Raw genomic sequence first — 20,063 nt, 5'->3', positions numbered from 1 at the left:
GACTGACGCGACTTAGTATGCACGCACACGAGCACACAGTAGAAATTGTGAAAGACAGAAATGTACAACCCATGTACCTACCATCCAGGTCAGGAAATAAGATACTGCCTTAACCCCCAGAAACCCCCTGTCCTTTCCAGTCACTCTTTCTTCTCTCCCCACCCCTGGGGTTAACCACAATTTTGACTTTTAAGTTAATCGCTTTTTTACTGTCGTTATCATCTTACCATCTATTCATGCATCATGCATCTGAAATACTTAAGTTTAGTATTATCCTGGTCTTGCTTTGGTTTTCGTTTTGGGCTTTTGTTGTCGAAATTTAAATAAATGGAAGCATATAGCTAAGTATCCTTTTAGGTTCAGCATTTTTCACTCAAAATCATGTTTGTAAATGTAGTTATAATTAGTTTCATTGCTGTGCAGTGTATATATGCTGTATGTGCAGTATAGTTGCTGTGTTTTATGAACTCACCACAAATTGTTTATCTGTCCCGCTCTTCGGGCCTTTATAAATAATGCTGCTAAGGACATTCTTTCATATGTATCTTGGCAAGCATTACACATATTCCTGATGGGGATAAGTATATGGAATTGACAGATATTATGGTTTGTGCATTTTTAACATTTTGAGAAAGCATCGCTTTACATTATAACCACTGGAAAATGAGGCCTCCCATTGCTCTTTGTTCTAACCACAGTATTGTTTTAGCCCATCTGTTTGTTATATAGTGTTACTTCATGGTTTTAATTTCCTTTTCCTTGATTATTAATGAAGTTGAACATCATTTCAGATTTTTATTGACTATTGTTTTATGAAAGTGCTGGTTCAAATATCTGTCAAGTGTTTTTATATTGTCTTTTTCTTACAGAGCTATAGGTATTTGAGCTAGTATATTTGGAATTTGAGCTAACTGTGAACTATATATATTTCAGACCTCTGCTCCTACCTGATGATTTTGCCTTTCTGCTATCCTAAAAGTCTTGGTTGAAGCTCAGGAATTCTTAATTTTAATGTTGCTAGATTCACTAAATTTTAATTTATGATTAATGCTTTTCTGTCCTCTTTAAGGAAGTCTTCCCCTACCCTGAGATGGTGAATATAGTCTCTTATTTTAATGTATTGGTATATCATTTTACCTTTTATATTTAGATCTACAGTTGGGGCTTTTTGGTATATTTTGAGGTAGGGTTAATTTTACTTCTGTGTCAATAACTGGTTGTTCTATCACTATTTATTAAAAGACTATCCTTTCCCCACGGTTTTATAGTTCTGCCTTTGTTGTAAATTGCATCTGTTATGTGTAGATTAATTAGTGGGCTTTCTATTTAATGATCTTTTATGCATTGTTTTATCACATTGTCTTAAATAATGTAACTTTATTATAAACTTTGATACTCAGTAGAGCGGAGCAGCCTATCTTATATTGTATTTATTGTGGTAAGAACATTTAATGTGACATCTATGTATGTATGTATGTGAAGTCACTTAGTTGTGTCCGATTCTTTGCGACCCCGTAGACTGTAGCCCACCAGGCTCCTCCGTCCATGGGATTCTCCAGGCAAGAATACTGGAGTGGGTTGCCATTTCCTTCTCCAGGGGATCTTCCCCACCCAGGGACTGAACCCTGGTCTCCCGCATTGCGGGCAGATGCTTTAACCTGTGATCCAAAGTGTACAGTACAGTATTGTTAACTGTAGATTGATTGATTATTGTACAACAGATCTCTAGAACTCACTCATTGTGCATAGCTGAAACTTTATACCCACTGTACAACAACTCTCCATTTCCCCCTCTGCCAGCCGCTGGCAGCCCCCATTCTACTCTCTGCTCTGTGACTATCTTAGATATCTCACATAAGGGAAACCACAGTATTTGTCTGTGACTGACTTATTTCACTTAGCATAATGGCCTCCAGGCTCATCCATGTTGTCACAGATGGCAAGAGTTTCTTCTTAAGACTAAATGCTATTCCATTGTACCTATATACTGCATACATTTTAGAATTAGTTTGTCAAGTTCCACACAAAAAGCCTCTTAAGGTCTTAATTATGATTACATTTAATCAATTTGGAGAGTATTGCAAAATTGAACCTTAAAATTCATTAACATAGTATACGCAGCACTTTTAAATTTCTCTCAGTAATATTCATGTTTTTCTGTATAGAGTCCTTGCATATCATTTGTACATTTATTCCTAGATATTTTATATTTTATCCTCTAATAAATGCCATTTCAAAATAAGTTTTATTTTCGAATTTGTTGCTGGTATATAGCAATATATGGATTCTTAAATTTTACCTTTGCAACTGCAGACTTTTTCGATTTCATGGTGGTGTAACTGTTTAGAATGCACATAAGGACATTCCAAGTCACTGTACCTTTTATTTCATTTTATTGCCTTTCATAAGGCTAGGACCTTCTCTAGCTGGAATCTCCAGTGCAGCACTGACTGCCACTGGTAATAGCTGGCATCACTGTCACATCCCCAATTTCAAAGGGGAAACACTGAAAATTTTTACTAAGTATGATGTTATCTGTTGCTCAGTTTGCTTTGCTCAATGTTTATTTAGTATTGAATCTAAGTTTATGAATGAGGAAATTCTGTAATTTTTTAATAATGCCCTGTCAGGTTCTGATCTTAAGGTTTGGCTCTTTTTGTTCGGCCACACCACGTGGTATGTGGGATCTTAGTTCTCCAACCACAGATGGAACCTGTGCCCTGTTCAGTGGGTCTTAACCACGGGTCTTGATCACAGGAGCGCTAGGGAAGTCCCGAGGTTTTTCTGCTTTCTTAGGGAAACGGGGGAGTGTTTCCTCTTTTCCTACTATCTGAAAGAGTTTGCATAAGACTTCTTTACCAACTGGGCCACAAGGGAAGCCCAAGAATACTGGAGTGGGTAGCGTATCCCTTCTCCAGCAGCTCTTCCCAACCCAGGAATTGGACCGAGGTCTCCTGCACTGCAGGCAGATTCTTTACCAACTGAGCTATCAGGGAAACCCTGCATAAGACTAGTATTATTAATTAGAAATCACTGTTGAAGCCATCCGACTAAAGTTTTTTATTTTCTGTTTGTTTTGGAAATTGTTTAATTACTAATTCAGTTTCTTCAGTAAGACTGTTCAGATATTGTATTTCATCTTGTCTATTTTGGTTAGTTGTACTATTCCAAGAATATGTCTATTACATCAGAATTTCAAATTTGTTGAAATAAAGCTGTTTTTACTCATCTTTCAAAAATCTCTTCATGGTCTATAGAATATATAGTAGTGTCTCATTTCATTACTGATATCTTTTTATTTGTGCCTTTTCTCTTATTTTCTTAATTGGACTGTCTAACATTTATCTATTTTTGTTAATCTTTTCAAGTAACTTATTTTCATTATCTGACACTGTTTCCCCATCTATTTCCCATGAAGTGGTGGGACCGGATGCCATGATCTTCGTTTTCTGAATGTTGAGCTTTAAGCCAACTTTTTCACTCTCCACTTTCACTGTCATCAAGAGGCTTTTGAGTTCCTCTTCACTTTCTGCCATAAGGGTGGTGTCATCTGCATATCTGAGGTTATTGATATTTCTCCCGGCAATCTTGATTCCAGCTTGTGTTTCTTCCAGTCCAGCGTTTCTCATGATGTACTCTGCATATAAGTTAAATAAACAGGGTGACAATATACAGCCTTTATTTTTCTGGGCTCCAAAATCACTACAGATGGTGACTGCAGCCATGAAATTAAAAGACACTTACTCCTTGGAAGGAAAGTTATGACCAACCTAGATAGTATATTCAAAAGCAGAGACATTACTTTGCCAACAAAGGTTCATCTAGTCAAGGCTATGGTTTTTCCTGTGGTCATGTATGAATGTGAGTGTTGGACTGTGAAGAAGGCTGAGCGCCGAAGAATTGATGCTTTTGAAGTGTGGTGTTGGAGAAGACTCTTGAGAGTCCCTTGGACTGCAAGGAGATCCAACCAGTCCATTCTGAAGGAGATCAGCCCTGGGATTTCTTTGGAAGGAATGATGCTAAAGCTGAAACTCCAGTACTTTGGCCACCTCATGCGAAGAGTTGACTCATTGGAAAAGACTCTGATGCTGGGAGGGATTGGGGGCAGGAGGAAAAGGGGATGACAGAGGATGAGATGGCTGGATGGCATCACTGACTCGATGGACGTGAGTCTGAGTGAACTCCGGGAGTTGGTGATGGACAGGGAGGCCTGGCGTGCTGCGATTCATGGGGTCACAAAGAGTCGGACACAACTGAGTGACTGATCTGATCTCTGATTTTCATTATCGTTTAGGTACTCATGGGTTATTTATAATTATATCCTTAATTTCCAAATTTATAGGAGTTCTTTCTTCACTAGAAGATAGTTTGCATTTATAGCTGATATTTTAAAAATTCTGAATTATTTCCATCATTTAAAATTTGTTTGCTTTTTTAATACATATTTTTGTAAAAGTCTACTGTGAAAAAAAGGAAAAAATATCCACTACGTGCTTGAGAAAATGTATATTCTGTAGTTGTAGCGTATGATGTTCTACCATTAGGTCAGTTTTACTTATCATGATATTCAAATCTTCTACACCATTACTGTATTTATTTGCCTCCTTATTTGGTCAGTTACTGAAAGAAGTATGCTGAAGTATCTATCCCACTGGTTGTAGATTTGCCTGTTTCTAGTTCTGGCAGTTTTTGCTTTCTAAATCTTTGCTTTTGAGTCCATGCATGAAAATTTGGAATTACTTTATCTTTCTGGTAAATTTGAAGCGTTATCATTATTCATTGTACCTCTTTATCTCTAGAAATGATTATTGCCTTGAAGCTAACCTTGGCTGACACTAATGTAGCTACACCAAATTTCTTTTAGTTAGTATTTGCATGGCAAATATTTTCCCACCCTTTTTTTTTCAACTTTCTATATGTCAGTGTTTTACATATCAGTTTATAAATAGCAGATTTTTTGCTTATTTAATCAAAGTCTGCCAATCTGTGTCTTTAAAGGCACAATTAAGACATTTACATTTAATGTAATTGAGTCTAAATCTGTGTCAGACTTTTAAGGTCAGTAAATCTTCAATTTTTTGCATTCAGGAAAGAGTTCATTAACAGCTATGAGTTTAAGAAATTTCTCTCTTCTCATTTATATACAAACATGCAAGAACTTATGAAACCTCATCTCCTGTTATTCCTTTGACTGTCATATGATCAAACGAGATCCAGAAACCAAAATATGCTAATAACATTTCTCGTCTAGTATTTTGGGAATTTTGCTTGCAACTCTCGTCTTTATCATGATTTACCTACCTCATTCCAAACAGACAGGGCATTACCAACGTATCTATTAATATATCTGTTTTTACAAAATACTATAAAGCTCTCGTTTTTTACGGCAGGGCTGTGACTCCCAGATGAGTGTGTCGGAGATGTCCTGCAGTGGAAGCGTGTCCTCCTGCCAGTCTCTCGAACACGGCTCAGTCCCAGAAATTCTCATCGGTCTGCTCTACAACGCCACCACTGGAAGGCTATCCGCAGAAGTGATAAAAGGCAGCCACTTCAAAAACTTGGCAGCGAACAGGCCACCCAGTGAGTGAAAACTTTTCTTAATTCTAATGTTTTCCGTACTTACGGGATTCTAAGTGTTAGGGCTTCAATCCTATCATTTAGTCCTAGCCAATCAATACTCGTGTAATCATCAGCTAATCTATTTCATGTTTTCTATTTCCAGTCATTTGGGAAGTAGAAAGATTTGAAAATGAAAATATTAATTGTAAGCTGACAAGACTTTACATTTTTCAGCATCTTCAGAATAAATCAGCCCTATCATAGCCATTATCTTCTAATACCAGAAAAAGTTATAAGTCTTTTTTTAAGGTAATAATATTCCACAAATATGATGAGGAATATATTGTTAACTGAAGATGAATGTGTTTTCTGTCTGCATGCAGTACTATGAACTAATGTGTATCCTTCTGTATTTTTCCTTATTGTCTGCGTTAACAATTTTAAGAAAAAAAAAATGTTTCTTTACATTTTTCCTCCTTGAAAATTATAAATCAGTACTGCCAGCAGAGTCTTATCTTAAATGAAATATGCTTTGCTTTTTTACCAGGACAAAATGAATAAGGAATAGCTTGATGTTTATACTGGATGCTAGGAAAGGAAAGCTAGATGGTATTGATCCCTCTACCCTGTCCATCAGCTTCTCTGTCTTCTCTCTCGTCTCTCTTCTAGTTCAGGAGGTGGGAGTGGTTCAAACACAGAGAAATTGTCGCAGTGTACCTCCAAAACTGTTTATTGTTATCTGTAGAAATGAACTGGGAAAGTAGCAGCTTCTTTATATTTCTGTAAAATTAAAGCTGTTGATGGCCTAAACTCAGAATTTGAAAGGAAATCTTGAACAGTAATGGCACCCTTAAATTTGTTTCATAATTTCTCACAAACTTGCAGAAAGCAGTATTTTACTCCAGGTAGCAAATGATCGTTGGAGGAGGGGAAACTTTTTCCACCCTTGAGTTAAATTTACTTCTAAGTATTCTAACAATTATTTTTTCAATCAAAGTGAAAGGTCATAAAAATATATTTAACGTGCCCTCAGTAGTACTGGAAACCTTCCTTCTCACATACATCACACAGTGTATCTGTCCCTGCATTAAAAAGTCAGAGGCCAAAATTAGGTTTATATTTCTACCCTTGGATGAATGATCTAGCTCACCTAAGTCTGTTTCCTTATGTTTAAAATTAAGGTTGAAAAAATAAAATAAAATAAAATTAAGGTTGTATCTCACAGGGTAATTGTGATATTCAAATCAGATAAAGGCACATAGAAAGGATGCAATTATTATTGTCCCCTTTTTCCTTTCAAATGGAAAAATTCAGAGGAAGGAAAGAAGCAGTTACTAAACAGCTTTGGAAGTGTGACTTGGTTATCTTCATTAATCCACACTAGGAAAGTAAACTCAAATGGCCTGGGAAGTAACTTAAATGAGCAGAATTTGTAAATGAAAGATAAAATCATGGCAAGACCTGTGACAAATGCAAGGGAGCACTGTACTCTTGCTTGAAACCAGGAGAAAGTTTTATTTGATTTGCTCAACTTTTGAGTGTTTTTTAAACACTGTAACAGATAAAACATTATCTGGGATTACATTTAGTAACAAGCCATCAGTTTGCCATTCCTACTTTAGCCAGTAGTTTAATTTTTTGACAAATCTTTAACTTGAAATGCTAGAAAGGAGCAGAATGAGATGATAGGTTTGTCTTTCTGTCCTTGCTGAAGCCACTCTGATAGAAGCAGAGAAACAATCATCAGAACTAAAATGAAGGATAGGGAGTAGAGGCAGGAGTGGATAATAAACAAGAGAGATTTGCATCCCCAAAACACAGAGTAGATCTTTCAGGTTAAAGAATAGGTTATAGCAATTCCATTATTTTAGATTTAGAGCTTCAGTATTAGGACAGGTACTGGTATTAGCTGGGAGGTAGCTAGGAGGTAAATACAAGTTAACATTAATCTTTATTATATGAAATAAAATATTTATAAAGTAAAATAGAAGACAGTTTTATCAGTTTGTCTACTGTATATAAGATTGTGACCCTTCATATATACCTGGGTTCTAAGCTTTGAACTGTGTTATAGACTGACTAATCCAGTTTTTATCTCAAAAGAACAATGGTAACATTCAGGAACAAACATTTTAGTAGTTCTATTTTTCATAACTTAGTTTTATATTACATTGGGAGTAATAAAAGTGTTGGAAATGTTAAATATTGCATGGATAAACTTTAAAAATTAGCAAAATAATTATAATGATCTTTTAATGACTTGTATTCAGTCTTTTATAGTCTGATAATTTGCATGATTCTATGTTCAATGTGCTTTAGACCACAAGGATATCATTATAAAGATGTCCCACTTTAAAACAGTGTAATTGTTGTTAAGATTGCACAATGACCTTAAAAATTCTCATTCCATGAAATTTACCCAACATACCCCTTTGTTCAACCCTCTACCTGAATTAAGATGCTAAAGTTTTGTGTTCTTCCACTCCAGTGAACAGCGTTTCCTCTTTAATTCTAACCTTTGACCCTCTTTCACCCAACAATTGACATCTGGTCATTATTTCTTTTACTGCTTTCCATCCCCTGTTGTCAGATGGACTGTTCTGTTGTCTAAAACACTTGATAGGTGGACAGGTTTATATAATCCGAGGTGAGTTCCTGTAGAGGCTAATTGGATGTTGTCTTTTCATGCAAAAACAAAATACCCTAAAACTTGCCAGCAGTGAAGCTGTCCACCATGTTGATTTCCAAAAAGTGCACATTTATTATCTGTGGTACTTTGAATAAAACTAACTTAGAATCTATCTCTGATTATGGATGATGGTATTCAGAGTATCTATAAAATTAGCAAAACTTTTAAAATTAAAGGTTTTGATTTTTATTCATTATATTGATTCATGTAGAAACATATTTCATTAAGAAATATTGAAATTTTCATAAAATTAATTGAAATTTTGATATGAAGTACACATGATGGATCTACATGCTGAAGATCATTTGCATGAGTTCTGAAGAAATTGAAAACACAGTTGTTTGGAATGAGGGTTTATCTCCTAAGTAACCAGGCAATGAACTGTTACGTTTCACTTGGTACACTAAACATCACATCAACTTTTTTTTTTATAATTCATGAAAATAGTTAAGATATCATACTTAAAATTTCACAGTAAATTGTGCCAAGAAGGAATCCTGTAGTATTTATTTTTAACCATCCAAAAAGCACATTAAATGTACTCTTGCATGAAACCAAGGAGAAAGTTTTACTTGATTTGCTAAACGTTGAGTCTTTAGTGCATTTGGCTTCATTTTGAGCCTGAAATGTTTTAAAAATGTATTTAAAAACCACATCCATGCAGAGATTTTTTTGACATTTCATCCTAAGCTGTTTCGATGTCATCTTTGCATTCTTGTCTTTCTCTTTTCCTCCTTACCATTTGCCTTCATTTCTATTTGTTTGTTTATTCTTACACTCTGAAAACACAGTGGAATGCTTTACAGTGTTGTGGCTAACTGAGCTTGCTAAGTGTTTATTAATGCTATGATGTCCTGCTTAGTGAAGCTAAATGGGCGTGGGGATGGGCAGGGTGGGTAGTGGGAGGTCGGGGGTGGGGGGTCAGGGTAAGGGAAGGATTATGAGGTATACCTTTAAATTCTAGAAATAGTGAGGTTAAGATATTATTACCCCCCAAAGATTTTATGCCTACTTAGCATTCTCTGTACTTGTCACATTTTATGATCATCTACATCAAAATGGAATTACTAGATTTCTACTAAACATGGTATACACCATATCCTTATAAAGTATGAATACTTGACCTCATCAAGCGTTACAAGAAAGACATTTTGAGTTTGTTTCAAATGATATTTGTGGTATGTTTTTTTTTTTTTTTTTTCTGTAGATACATATGTTAAATTAACCCTACTGAATTCCATGGGCCAAGAAATGTCCAAATGCAAGACATCCATCCGCAGAGGGCAGCCAAATCCGGTGTACAAGGAAACGTTTGTTTTTCAAGTGGCCCTATTTCAGCTCTCTGATGTGACACTCATACTGTCAGTGTATAACAAACGCAGTATGAAAAGGAAAGAGATGATAGGCTGGGTTTCTTTAGGTCTGAACAGCTCTGGAGAAGAGGAACTCAACCACTGGACTGAAATGAAAGAGTCAAAAGGACAGCAAGTCTGTAGATGGCATGCATTGCTGGAGTCGTGATGACCAGGAGGAAGGAGCAATTGCAGTTCAAGGCAGCAGCATTTCTGAGTGCAGCGGTACTGTTACCTAGTCACCGTTAGAAGAGCTATTCTTTGAAGAATCATCTTTAACATTCTCCCCAAAAGCTTTAAATTCTGTGGAACGAATGTCTAATACTGACATTAACAAAGAAAAGATGGGTCTCTAGCAGAGCTTGCTTGAGAAAATGAGAAACTTGCATCCTCTTTGTTAAACTAACAGTCCTCCAGAGCTTTCAGAGCATCCTTTTGGTTTGAAGTTAATTTTACTGTAGCAAGAGAGCCAGTAATTTCATGAAAAGTCACGATTATAAATGATTGTGAAAATCAGAATTTTTATTTGCAGCACTCTCTTAGTGTCACCCTACATATTATCCACAAAACTGGCTCGTCCCTGGTGTGTTTAACGTTCTTTAATATGAGAAAGTCATCCTGCAGCAGTCAAGTCTAATGGTGAAGGCTTTCAGTCACATTGTGAATTGTTTTATTTCAGATTATTTTCCTTTCTGTTGTGCCTCAGTTCTTCTCAGTAGCACTAAATCTAAGTGCAAGCAAGGATTCATTTTCATAAGGGAATTTTTTTATGTATTATTTTAAGAAAAGTTCATTTCTTCAATTGCCTCTGATTTTGCCTGATCCAAAGAGACCAAGTCACTGCACTGGTCCTTTGCAAGTCTTCTAGACAGGTTGTACTGTAGAACCATGTAACTTTCTGTTGAAAGCACTTCCTGTATTCTTGTATTCCAATGTAGGAAGCTAATAGAGCAGGACTTTACTTAAAAATCTCTTTCAATGATTGACTGTTTAAAATTGTAGTAATGTGAAAGTACATTTTTTTACAAACTAAAAAAATATATAGTGAATAAGCTGTTGAAAATTGAAAATAATTCAAGTTAAAGGAAATTTTAATCATCTGCTCTGAGTGTTTATTAACCAACACTGCATAAAGCAGGTAGCATTCAAATAAGAAACAGTTCTCTCTTCTTCACTCTTACTTCAATTTGTATTTGTGATATGAAGACTCTTCAGCTCTAAGTTTGAATCAGAACAGCATAAACAGTTCTGAGATTCCTTAAAATGTTTCTAGTAACTTGTGACTAGATTTTATGAAATTTACAGATACGTTCTTCAACGTGATGTCATCCTGTGCCTTCCATGTAAGTTAAATTTGCTCATACAGCTTGAAAGTTGTATTTGCAAAATTAGGCCTTCAATTTTTATAAATGTAAAGATTAGATTCCTCAGAACAGTGTCACAAGATCTTTATTTCCTCTGAAGTATGTAAAAGTTATATAATGTGCTAATTTTTTTAAATGGCAAGGCATTTGTTGTTTTTATATTTAGGAACTCTAATTATCAGGAATATTATAAGCTGTTTTCTTTTTAATTTTGCCTCTTACCCAATATATAATTTTATGCACATACTTTATTAAATAGAATATGTTTTGTATATATGAAAAATATTTTCTTTTTCTCTAATTCCTAGTTAAATTAGACAAAACAGACTATTTATCAGTTATTCAAAAGCAGTATATTGTTGTTCCTAGTCCCAACTAAGTACTATGTGTTATTGTAAGCTAGAACTTGTTATTACCATAATAAACAATGCATAGATATTATTACTTCAGCTTGGCTGTACTGAAAGGCCTTAAAAGAAATCCAAAAGACAGTGAACTCCTAATATTTTTTAGTTTAAAAAAATGGCAGCTCTCTGCATTCATATACATGAGTTATATGATACAAAACATATGGTGTATCAGGTGACATGGGGTTTAAGAATGTACGTTACAGAGACGCATTAACGAAGAACCCATTCTCTTATTATATTAATGAGCATTGTCCAGGGTTTTGTGGCTCAGTTAGGTTATAAAGTTAAAACGTGAATCAAAGGCAAAATATCTCATGAAAGTATTTTTAGCAACAGATATGGAAAGAGATTAGAAGGGGGGCTGTAGGTTTTACTGAGAAATTGGATTTAGGCATTTGTAACTTTTTTGGCTTTGAAACAACTAAGTGCACTGCTAACACCAGGATTGGCCTAATAATTAAAAGAGTTCTCAGTCTCATTTGTAGCTGTAACAAAGCCTAGTCAAACACATTATGAGACCAGCTTGGTGCTTTCTCCTTCAGCAAGTAAAGAACTAACTAGATGTTACTTGTTAAATCTGTCTTTCTTCAGACTGTGCCCAGAATTGTGTGTGTGTGCTTGGATATATCCTTAGGGGTTTAGCTACTCTAAGGATCAAATCCAGAATGGCCTAAAATTTAATCAACAACTTTTTAAAATTTTAAGAAGGACCCTACCTCCACCCCAGCTGCCAGGTCCTCAAAGATTATGAAGTATGTGTCTGGGTATTTATACTCAGTACATACCTGCACACAATATATATATGTATGTATGTGTGTGTATATACATATATGTGTGTATTTGTAAAGATGAAGGCCCTGGCTTTTTCAGATAACTAAATAGAAAAGCATTTACAAAGTTTATGGATTATTTTTCTCCTCTGTATATCTACTAGAAATTATATTTGGTTTTGGGTGCTATTTGCTGCCATTCTCCTCCACACACAGCAAAATATATATCTTTTTATTCTTTGGATTGACACAACTTAGAGTAATTACTACCCCAAATTTGTCTGTTCTTTTAGAAAAAGATTAAATAGGGCTCCAGAGACCCACTCACTCTGCTGAATCTAATGTACGAGACTACTGCTGCTCTTTTGTGAGCTTAAATTTGCATGAAAGCTTAAAGGAAAAATCTTATATCTTAGCAATTAAAGCAAATAGGGGCCCAGTGGTGGGCAGCAGGTGTTGTCTGAGAAACTTGAGAAAGACAACCCACTTTCTTATCGTTCTCTTCAAATCCCCTGAGTTTTGTAATAAAATGAGATAGTCCAAATACAGCAATTGACTGGCATTCATGGGAGCTCCTGAGCTTGGAATTACAGGTTTTATTTGTCTCCCAAATGAGCTGCAAAATGTAGTTGTTTATTACTGCCCAGGAAGCAAAGTGTATCTCAAATCAGTAGAGGATTTGTTTCGTATATCCTCTTACCTTTAAGGAGTTTTCTTCTGTGATCTTTGTGTCTTCTGTACTGTTCACATTTTGTGTGAAATCTCTTCACTTATTTTCTTACCATGCATTCAGTGAATTCTTGATATTGTTGAACTTAGTGACAAAAATAATAAGTTGAATCACAATTAAAAAAAAGAAAAACCAATGAGAAAATATCTAATCTACCCTTCGTTATAGCAGCATGTTTAAGTTTAGGGCCTGGTGGACTTTTTCATCCAGTCCAGTTCGGAAGCCCAGGGCTATATGTCAAATCCTTTTCTTGATTCCTTCATCATCTTTGCTTTACTTGTCAAATGAATCAGAAACGTAATGCTTACAAAAATTGTTATAGTGCAAGAGTTCATACAACTGAGGGTGTTCTTGAAGATGAAGATGGAGCTCAAATGACATCATAGCTTTTCAAGTGGACTGAGGGAGAGGCTGAAGTATAAATTTAAATGAAACTAGAATAGTAGTCACCAACAAATTCCTCAAGGTCTCTATCCAGCTGTTAATAGCAATGACACAAATCCACTTTCTGAAATTGCTGTTTGCCTACATAGACTAGATAGTCCGCTCATGGAGACTTTTCTCATTGAGAGCTACTATTCCAAAGTTTTCCCCTTCTTCTTTTTCCTTTCGCTGTGGCCAGTTCACCCACGGCCTACACCGGAAGTGGCCATTGTGTCGTCATCATCACCAACAAAACTCAATATTGAGCACAAAGTTAAACAGAGTACTTTTTTTTAGATTAACTTTAAAACATCATCTGTGTTCACCAAAATGTATAATAATGATGTTGGTAACTGCTATAGTTTACTAAGATGTAGCACAATAATTTGTTATTTCGATTCTCATATTACAACAGTAATATGAGGTAAGTAATATTATCAACATTTTATAGATGATAAAACTGCAGGTTAGAAGTTAAGCAGACTTAGTAAGTAATAGAACTGGGATTAGGACCCACATATAAATTACTCTGAAACCTATATCATACATATTACAATTGTATCCCTCTTTACTAATTCCAAGAAAAAACTGAACAACATTATATTCATCAATAATACCCCATACACACTTTAGTTGGATGGCAGAACTAGAAAAAAAAGAAGACCAAAACAAACAGAGCTTGGGAAAAAGAATTACAAGACAAAGAAGAAAAGATCAGAGGGTTTTTTTTTTTCCTTTCGGGACACAAATGGTACTTTTGTGTTATACTTTGTAGATGGCTTATATTTTCAAAGGCTTAGGGATTAATTTACTCTGCCAATTTAGCCTATACTTACTTATATTCTGAAAATGTATGAATCAATTTGTCCTGCTCCTTGTCCACTACTGGAATCCAAATATTTCTATTGTACACGTTCCCTTTTCTGCCCTACAATGTGGATAGCCTGTATCCATGATTATATATCTTGCCCATACTAGTGATGAGAGGAAAGACTCTTGTCTTCCTCTGCACTCTCACTGTAATTTGTTGCTTCTCTACCCTTTTTTAAGGTTTAACTGGATGACAGCTAATTTTATTATATGCATCTCTCCTCGCAGCAGTACTTAATGTCCTGTCTTGTTATCTTTATATGTCCCTTGCTCATAGTAGGCTCACTATAAATATTGAATTAAATTACCTATACAGAAGAAGTCGATAATACTGTTATATATCTCAACATTTATTTATGAACTTGTGCATGGATTTATTCTTCATTTCATATATAAGAGTACCTACTATGTACCATGTGTTTTTCTAAGTGCTACAAAGGGAGAGATAATAAATTGGGTAGACAAAGTCTTTGCCCTCATAGAGTTTGCATGATACAGTGGAAAGACAGCCACAGAATAAGTTTAGTGTTGGAATAACATGGAGTTCAGAAAAATCTTCCTGGAGAAAAGAATGCCTGAGTTGAATCTTAGAGATCAAATACAGATTACACTCCCATCACAGGACATACTCTCCAAGGGCAAAATTTAAAACAGTGGTTCCCAAACTGTTGCGTTTAATAATTATTCTGAGAGCTTAATTTGTATTCCAAAGCCCCAACTCCAGAGATTTTGTTTCATTTGGTCTGGAGTGGAGCCCAAGAATCTAAATTTTATTAAGCTTCCCAGGAAATTCTCTGTTTAGATGCATTGGTATAGAATGTAGAGCTCTTTAGATAGAATTATTGGCAGTAGTGTTTCAATACCCGTAGATTAGATCTTAAAGTGTGATAGTGATAAAGAAGAGCAAGATTAAGCTAGGATTAGTGCTGTTGATTTGTTTTTTACTTGTGCTTCCTTAAAAAGAAAGATACTTAATGAAGAACTTAAAAGTAATATTTAATTATGAGTTTCTTTGCATTCACACTCAACATAACTTTTCCAAAGTATTTCACGGTATAATAAATAAATTCTATTATGTTAGTTTTATTATTCCTGAAAATTTGTTTGGGATTAGTGTTCAAATATTTCTTTGCAAACTATCTTTACAATGATAGGGTTAAGGCAAAGAGAGAGTCTGAGAAGGTATTTACCTAGTACACCTGTCCGTATTCTAAATGAGATAAGACTGACCTTTAAGTACATGTAGGGGGTAGTCATAGGTGGTGGCATTTTTCATTCTTGTGTATAGTAAGCTTTCTTGCCTTTTATCATCATCCTAAATGACTTCATTGTCGTTATACTCATCAGATGAACCTCATTCCTGGATTCTTCACTCAGGAACAGCAGTGTTTCTATCGCTTCTGATCTGATCTCTATTTCCTTGATTGCTTAGCTCTTTCTTAGAGTTTTTTATTTCAAATAGCAAGTTAACACATCAACCTCAAGTCCTTTTTCTCTAAAAATAAATGCCATATATATTATGTTCATCTGAGTTCCTATTTTCCCTCATTTAAAATGTTGTCATACCAACTTCTCTGCTGTAATACATTGCATAAATGTATTTTACATTCTGAAAGTATTTTCCCGACAAAGATCTGTGATTAACCCACTGAAAAATTAGGTTCGTTGAATATTTGAAATACTGTGGTATGGAATTAGGCTGTTTTGTGAATGCTGCTGAGTCAGTGTTTGGTCTGGTTATAACTTAAAATCTGGCTAACACAACCTTAACATAAAGAGTTTGACAAACTTGATTTACTAATCCATTATCAAAAATGAATATAAGAATCTTGCTTTATCCTCTCCCTATTTAGTCAAGTATGTATCTTGCTTAAAATGTTCCTTCTTCCTTCCTCCAGGACTTTTTTCCCCATTCCTATTCATGTATGGAGCTTCCCTGGTGACTCAGTGGTAAAGGATCTGCCTGCAAATACAGGAGGCAAGAGTTCAATCCCTGGGTCAGGAAGATCCTCTGGAGAAGGAAATGACTACCCACACCAGTATTTTTGTCTGGGAAATCCCATGGATAGAGGAGCCTGGAGGGCTACAGCCCACGGGGTCACAAAAGAGTCAGACATGACTTAACGACCAAAACCAACACATTCATGTACATTCGCAATAGATTCCAGAGTCATCACAGCTGCATAATTCCTAACAAAAAGTGATACTCTGACTTTTTGCACTTAATCACATGAACTGGACAGTAGAGAGGACTGGATAGGATTTCTCAGAGACTAGAGAGAAAGCAAAGTATGGCCCTCTTTTAGTCATCAAATTTGTTGTGATGGCTGCTGTTGCTGTACACTTATCTTGAATAGTGTGATTCCCTCATACCATGTTGCATAGCTTGGGAGCAGAGAAAGAAATGTGATTATTAATGTAACAAAAGTTTGGCATAATTTTATTGTAGAATTTCAAGCCCTTAGTACATGAAAATTTCTAAATAATTAATTATGAGAACAAAGTCACTGATAGAGCAGTAGTTTTGCAAGATGTTAGACATTATTTCAATGTCATTTTGACAGTCTACTTCTCAAATTGTCCTTTTATTTCAGGGCCCTTCACCCTTTGTTGTTGTTGTTCTGATGACTATTTGATATTTGAGTTTGTCTTTTAAATATTCAAGACAGTTTTAAAAAGAAAAACCTAACCCCTTTCTGTTTCATCCTTAACTATGTGATCTCTCACCTGACACTTACTGTGTTTAAAATGAATACCCAACAGAGGAAATATAATACCCTATTAGACACTGAAAAAATAATTATCTGAAATTTGTTTGTGTATTCAGATATTGCTAGAATGCTTATTTCCATAAATCTAAGCAGTTAATATTAAATATGGCTATTATGTTTAATGAGAGAATAGGAATTTCCCCTTATCTCTGAGATTTATTGTCTCTCTTGCCTTTTACATCTGGCTGAAGGCTGTGACCCTCTTACCAACACTTCATTTGTCAGTCTCTGAATGTGCTCACCTCCTCCAGATGGTATTATTTTCAGTAACAACCAAACCATTTATACCCTCAAGGTCAGTCCTCACCAGTGATTCCTATTCGTAGCCTCTGTTAATGTTGATAAAAGTAATACAGAAGCACCTATAGGAGAAAAGACCCCTAAATGTAAGGGATCAATGTCTTAGTGCCCTGGTATGACACCATAAATACTCAAATTAATACCAAGTATGATTTCAGTTGTAGTGGGATAGAAGCCAACTTCTTGGAAATGAGATTTTGGGTCATTATGTCCTAAATTCTCACCTTTTGGTCTTTTCTCTTCCCTCTCTAGCTTAAATTTAAATTTGGTGACAAAGTCTTTTTTAAAGTCCTGGTTTTAAATTGTTAAATGTTGACTTAACTGGGCACGTTTATTTAAAAAAAAAAAAGGAAGACTGAAGTAGATAGTCATAAGAAGGCTTTGGGCAGACAGGGTGCTTGTCTTGTTGGGGCAGTCTTCTTGCATAACTATTGGAGAGTATTTACAGCATTCTATAATAATGTCACATTTGTTTTGTGAGGGGAGACCAAGGTAGCTTTTACATATAAATTGGCTCTCTTAGTATTGAAATATATTTAAACAATTATTTGAAACACAGCTAGGAAATAATGGTGACATTTCTGACAGTATTTTGAAATTATAAATATTACTTTAAATTTACAAGGAAAATTTCCAGTAGTGGCTTGCATTACAAAGTTAATTTTTAATGTTTCTACATGATTCTATTGAGATGGCCTTTGTTTTTGTGGTGAAGATAATATAGTGGCAACAATTTTGAGGAATCTTTAAAGCTGTCATAGAGGAGATAGCCAAAGTTGGGCTAGATTTTTACTAGAATGTTGAAATAAAATGTATCAATATACTTTTCAGTTCAGTTAGCCTTGATGAAAAACAGTTATTATATGAGTTTAAGGGTCTTGATAAATGTTGGCATCTGTTTTTTTCTAAAACTCATGATGGTCATCACAGCTCAACACTCTTGTATTATATTTTATTTGTCAACATATGATGTAATTTTTATGGAAAACTCAATTAGTGGAATCTTTTATTCAATATTCCCTTATTTTGCTTCTTTCCATCATCATTTCTCTTCCTTTCTTCTTTTGTTGAGGCAAGAAGCTTAATAGCATAGTTTCTACAGAGCTTTCTTACTTATTTTTCTAATAATGCATATAACTGTGTGATGAAGTTTAAATGCTCTGTGAGCAAAACTCTATTAAACAACCTGAAGAAATGCACTGCTGACTAACATTTCCCTTGGTCTTAAATTGTCTCCGACGTATTTTCTAGTCTCTACACCATTAATGGATCTTATTAATATAGTGTCTGTATGGTTATCAACAGTGCTGTATTATTGTCACATATTAATTTGCATTTTTGATCAAAAATATAAACAGATGCGTGTGTGAAGCAACCCATTTTATAGGATGAGCATATCTCTAACCATTTTCATGTAACTGAAAATGTGCTGTATGTTGCATTTTATCCTCATATTGACTTTTCTACTATCTACTCACCGATTGTCTCGGTGCCTTTTTCCTTTTGTATTATTGTGTTACTTAAAGAAATTGCTGACCTCTGTGTAAACAGTGTAAAATCTGTTGAAATTATTAATCCAAGGAGATTTTAATGTCAGTTTAATTTTCCAGAGAATAAATTTTTGTGTGGGTTACAAGTTAACTTTTCTTCACTTTTCTGTAACAAATCTCTTTACATTTTAGTACTCATTTGGAATAGGTTAACATGTGAGTTCTCTGTTGATGATACCCAAAAATCAGCCTGAATTCTTCTCACTGACAAATAAGTGTTACTGTGACTGTTACACAAAATAAAATAATGTCGCCTTCATAAGCAGATATCAAGTGGATATATATAGATGTTATTAAGATCTTGAGTTTAAAAGGAATCTTATTTAAATGTGCTATAAAACATTGCTATCAAGACGTGTGGGTTATATTATTTTCTTTTAATTCTAAGTCAAATCTGACATGCAAAGAAAATAGACTACAAACAAATTTAAACATTTTAAAATAATCTCCTTTAAAGTGTTCAAATCAGAAATGAAACTAAGTTGCTTTAAAAGGATCATAATATGTTTAGCTAGAATAGGCATACATATACACTGTTATCTAGCTTGCTCTTTCATTTATTGCAGACTTGTCATAATTCCTATCAGTATTGTCATTCTGTTTAACAAAACAATTTTCCATTTGAGAGGAAGAGTTTGTCGATTTTTAATTCTTTTTTATTAGGTTGTTACTATATGTTTCTCAAAGACCTTAATTTAGATATTTTTCATATTTCATTCGCTTGTCCATTTCATTTCCAGCAACAAAGGTCTATTAATAAGAACAGACTTAACAAGTACTATTTTCCATATTCAAAAGAATCTAAACTTTTGGTGTTCTAAAATTTATAGAAATTTAAGTTGCTACCTTCTCTGATCTCTGTCTTTCAATCGTTAGTTCCATAAATAAACCAGAAGCCTTTTTTAAATTAATTAATTTTTTTAAACAGTAGAATATCAGTGTCCAATTAATCTGGTTAAGTTTTTTTCCTTGTTATTAGTCATCAGTACTTAAACACAAGAAAAACATGAAACACTTCTGCTTAAAATAAATGGGCTCATAATTTAATCTCCAAATAAGTTTACAGAATTTCTGTCCTTTCCCAGTACTTGTTGCTGCATCCCCCATCCTCTTAATATCCTGGGCCTTCATTGTTAAGACCTTAAAGTTGAAGAAGGAAAAATAACAGTCTTGCTTATGAGTTTACTCTGAAAAAAAGTCATCTGGGTCATGACATGTCCTTCATAGAATTAAAATTAATCTAAAAAAGTGAAATTCCACCAGAAAATAGACACA

General features: G+C 34.7%; 1 protein-coding gene across 3 annotated transcripts in view; it reads left to right on the top strand.

The window, feature by feature from the left end:
* Positions 1–18,879, top strand: part of SYT14 (synaptotagmin 14) — a 210,798-nt gene extending 191,919 nt beyond the window's left edge. For 2 of the 3 annotated variants that reach the window (XM_024976891.2, XM_059875831.1), the window contains 2 exons: positions 5,391–5,580; positions 9,456–18,879. In XM_024976891.2, coding sequence (XP_024832659.1) covers positions 5,391–5,580; positions 9,456–9,769 — 504 coding nt within the window. In that variant the 3' untranslated portion in view covers positions 9,770–18,879. Of the gene's footprint in view, positions 1–5,390; positions 5,581–8,128; positions 8,207–9,455 lie in introns of all 3 variants that reach the window. The other variant, XM_059875832.1, reaches the window with a different exon arrangement.
* The last annotated feature ends 1,184 nt before the right edge of the window (positions 18,880–20,063 follow it).

The sequence above is a fragment of the Bos taurus genome, chromosome 16 (assembly GCF_002263795.3).
Source record: "Bos taurus isolate L1 Dominette 01449 registration number 42190680 breed Hereford chromosome 16, ARS-UCD2.0, whole genome shotgun sequence".
Taxonomy (NCBI): domain Eukaryota; kingdom Metazoa; phylum Chordata; class Mammalia; order Artiodactyla; family Bovidae; genus Bos; species Bos taurus.
This window is presented reverse-complemented; position numbering and strand designations above follow the sequence as displayed.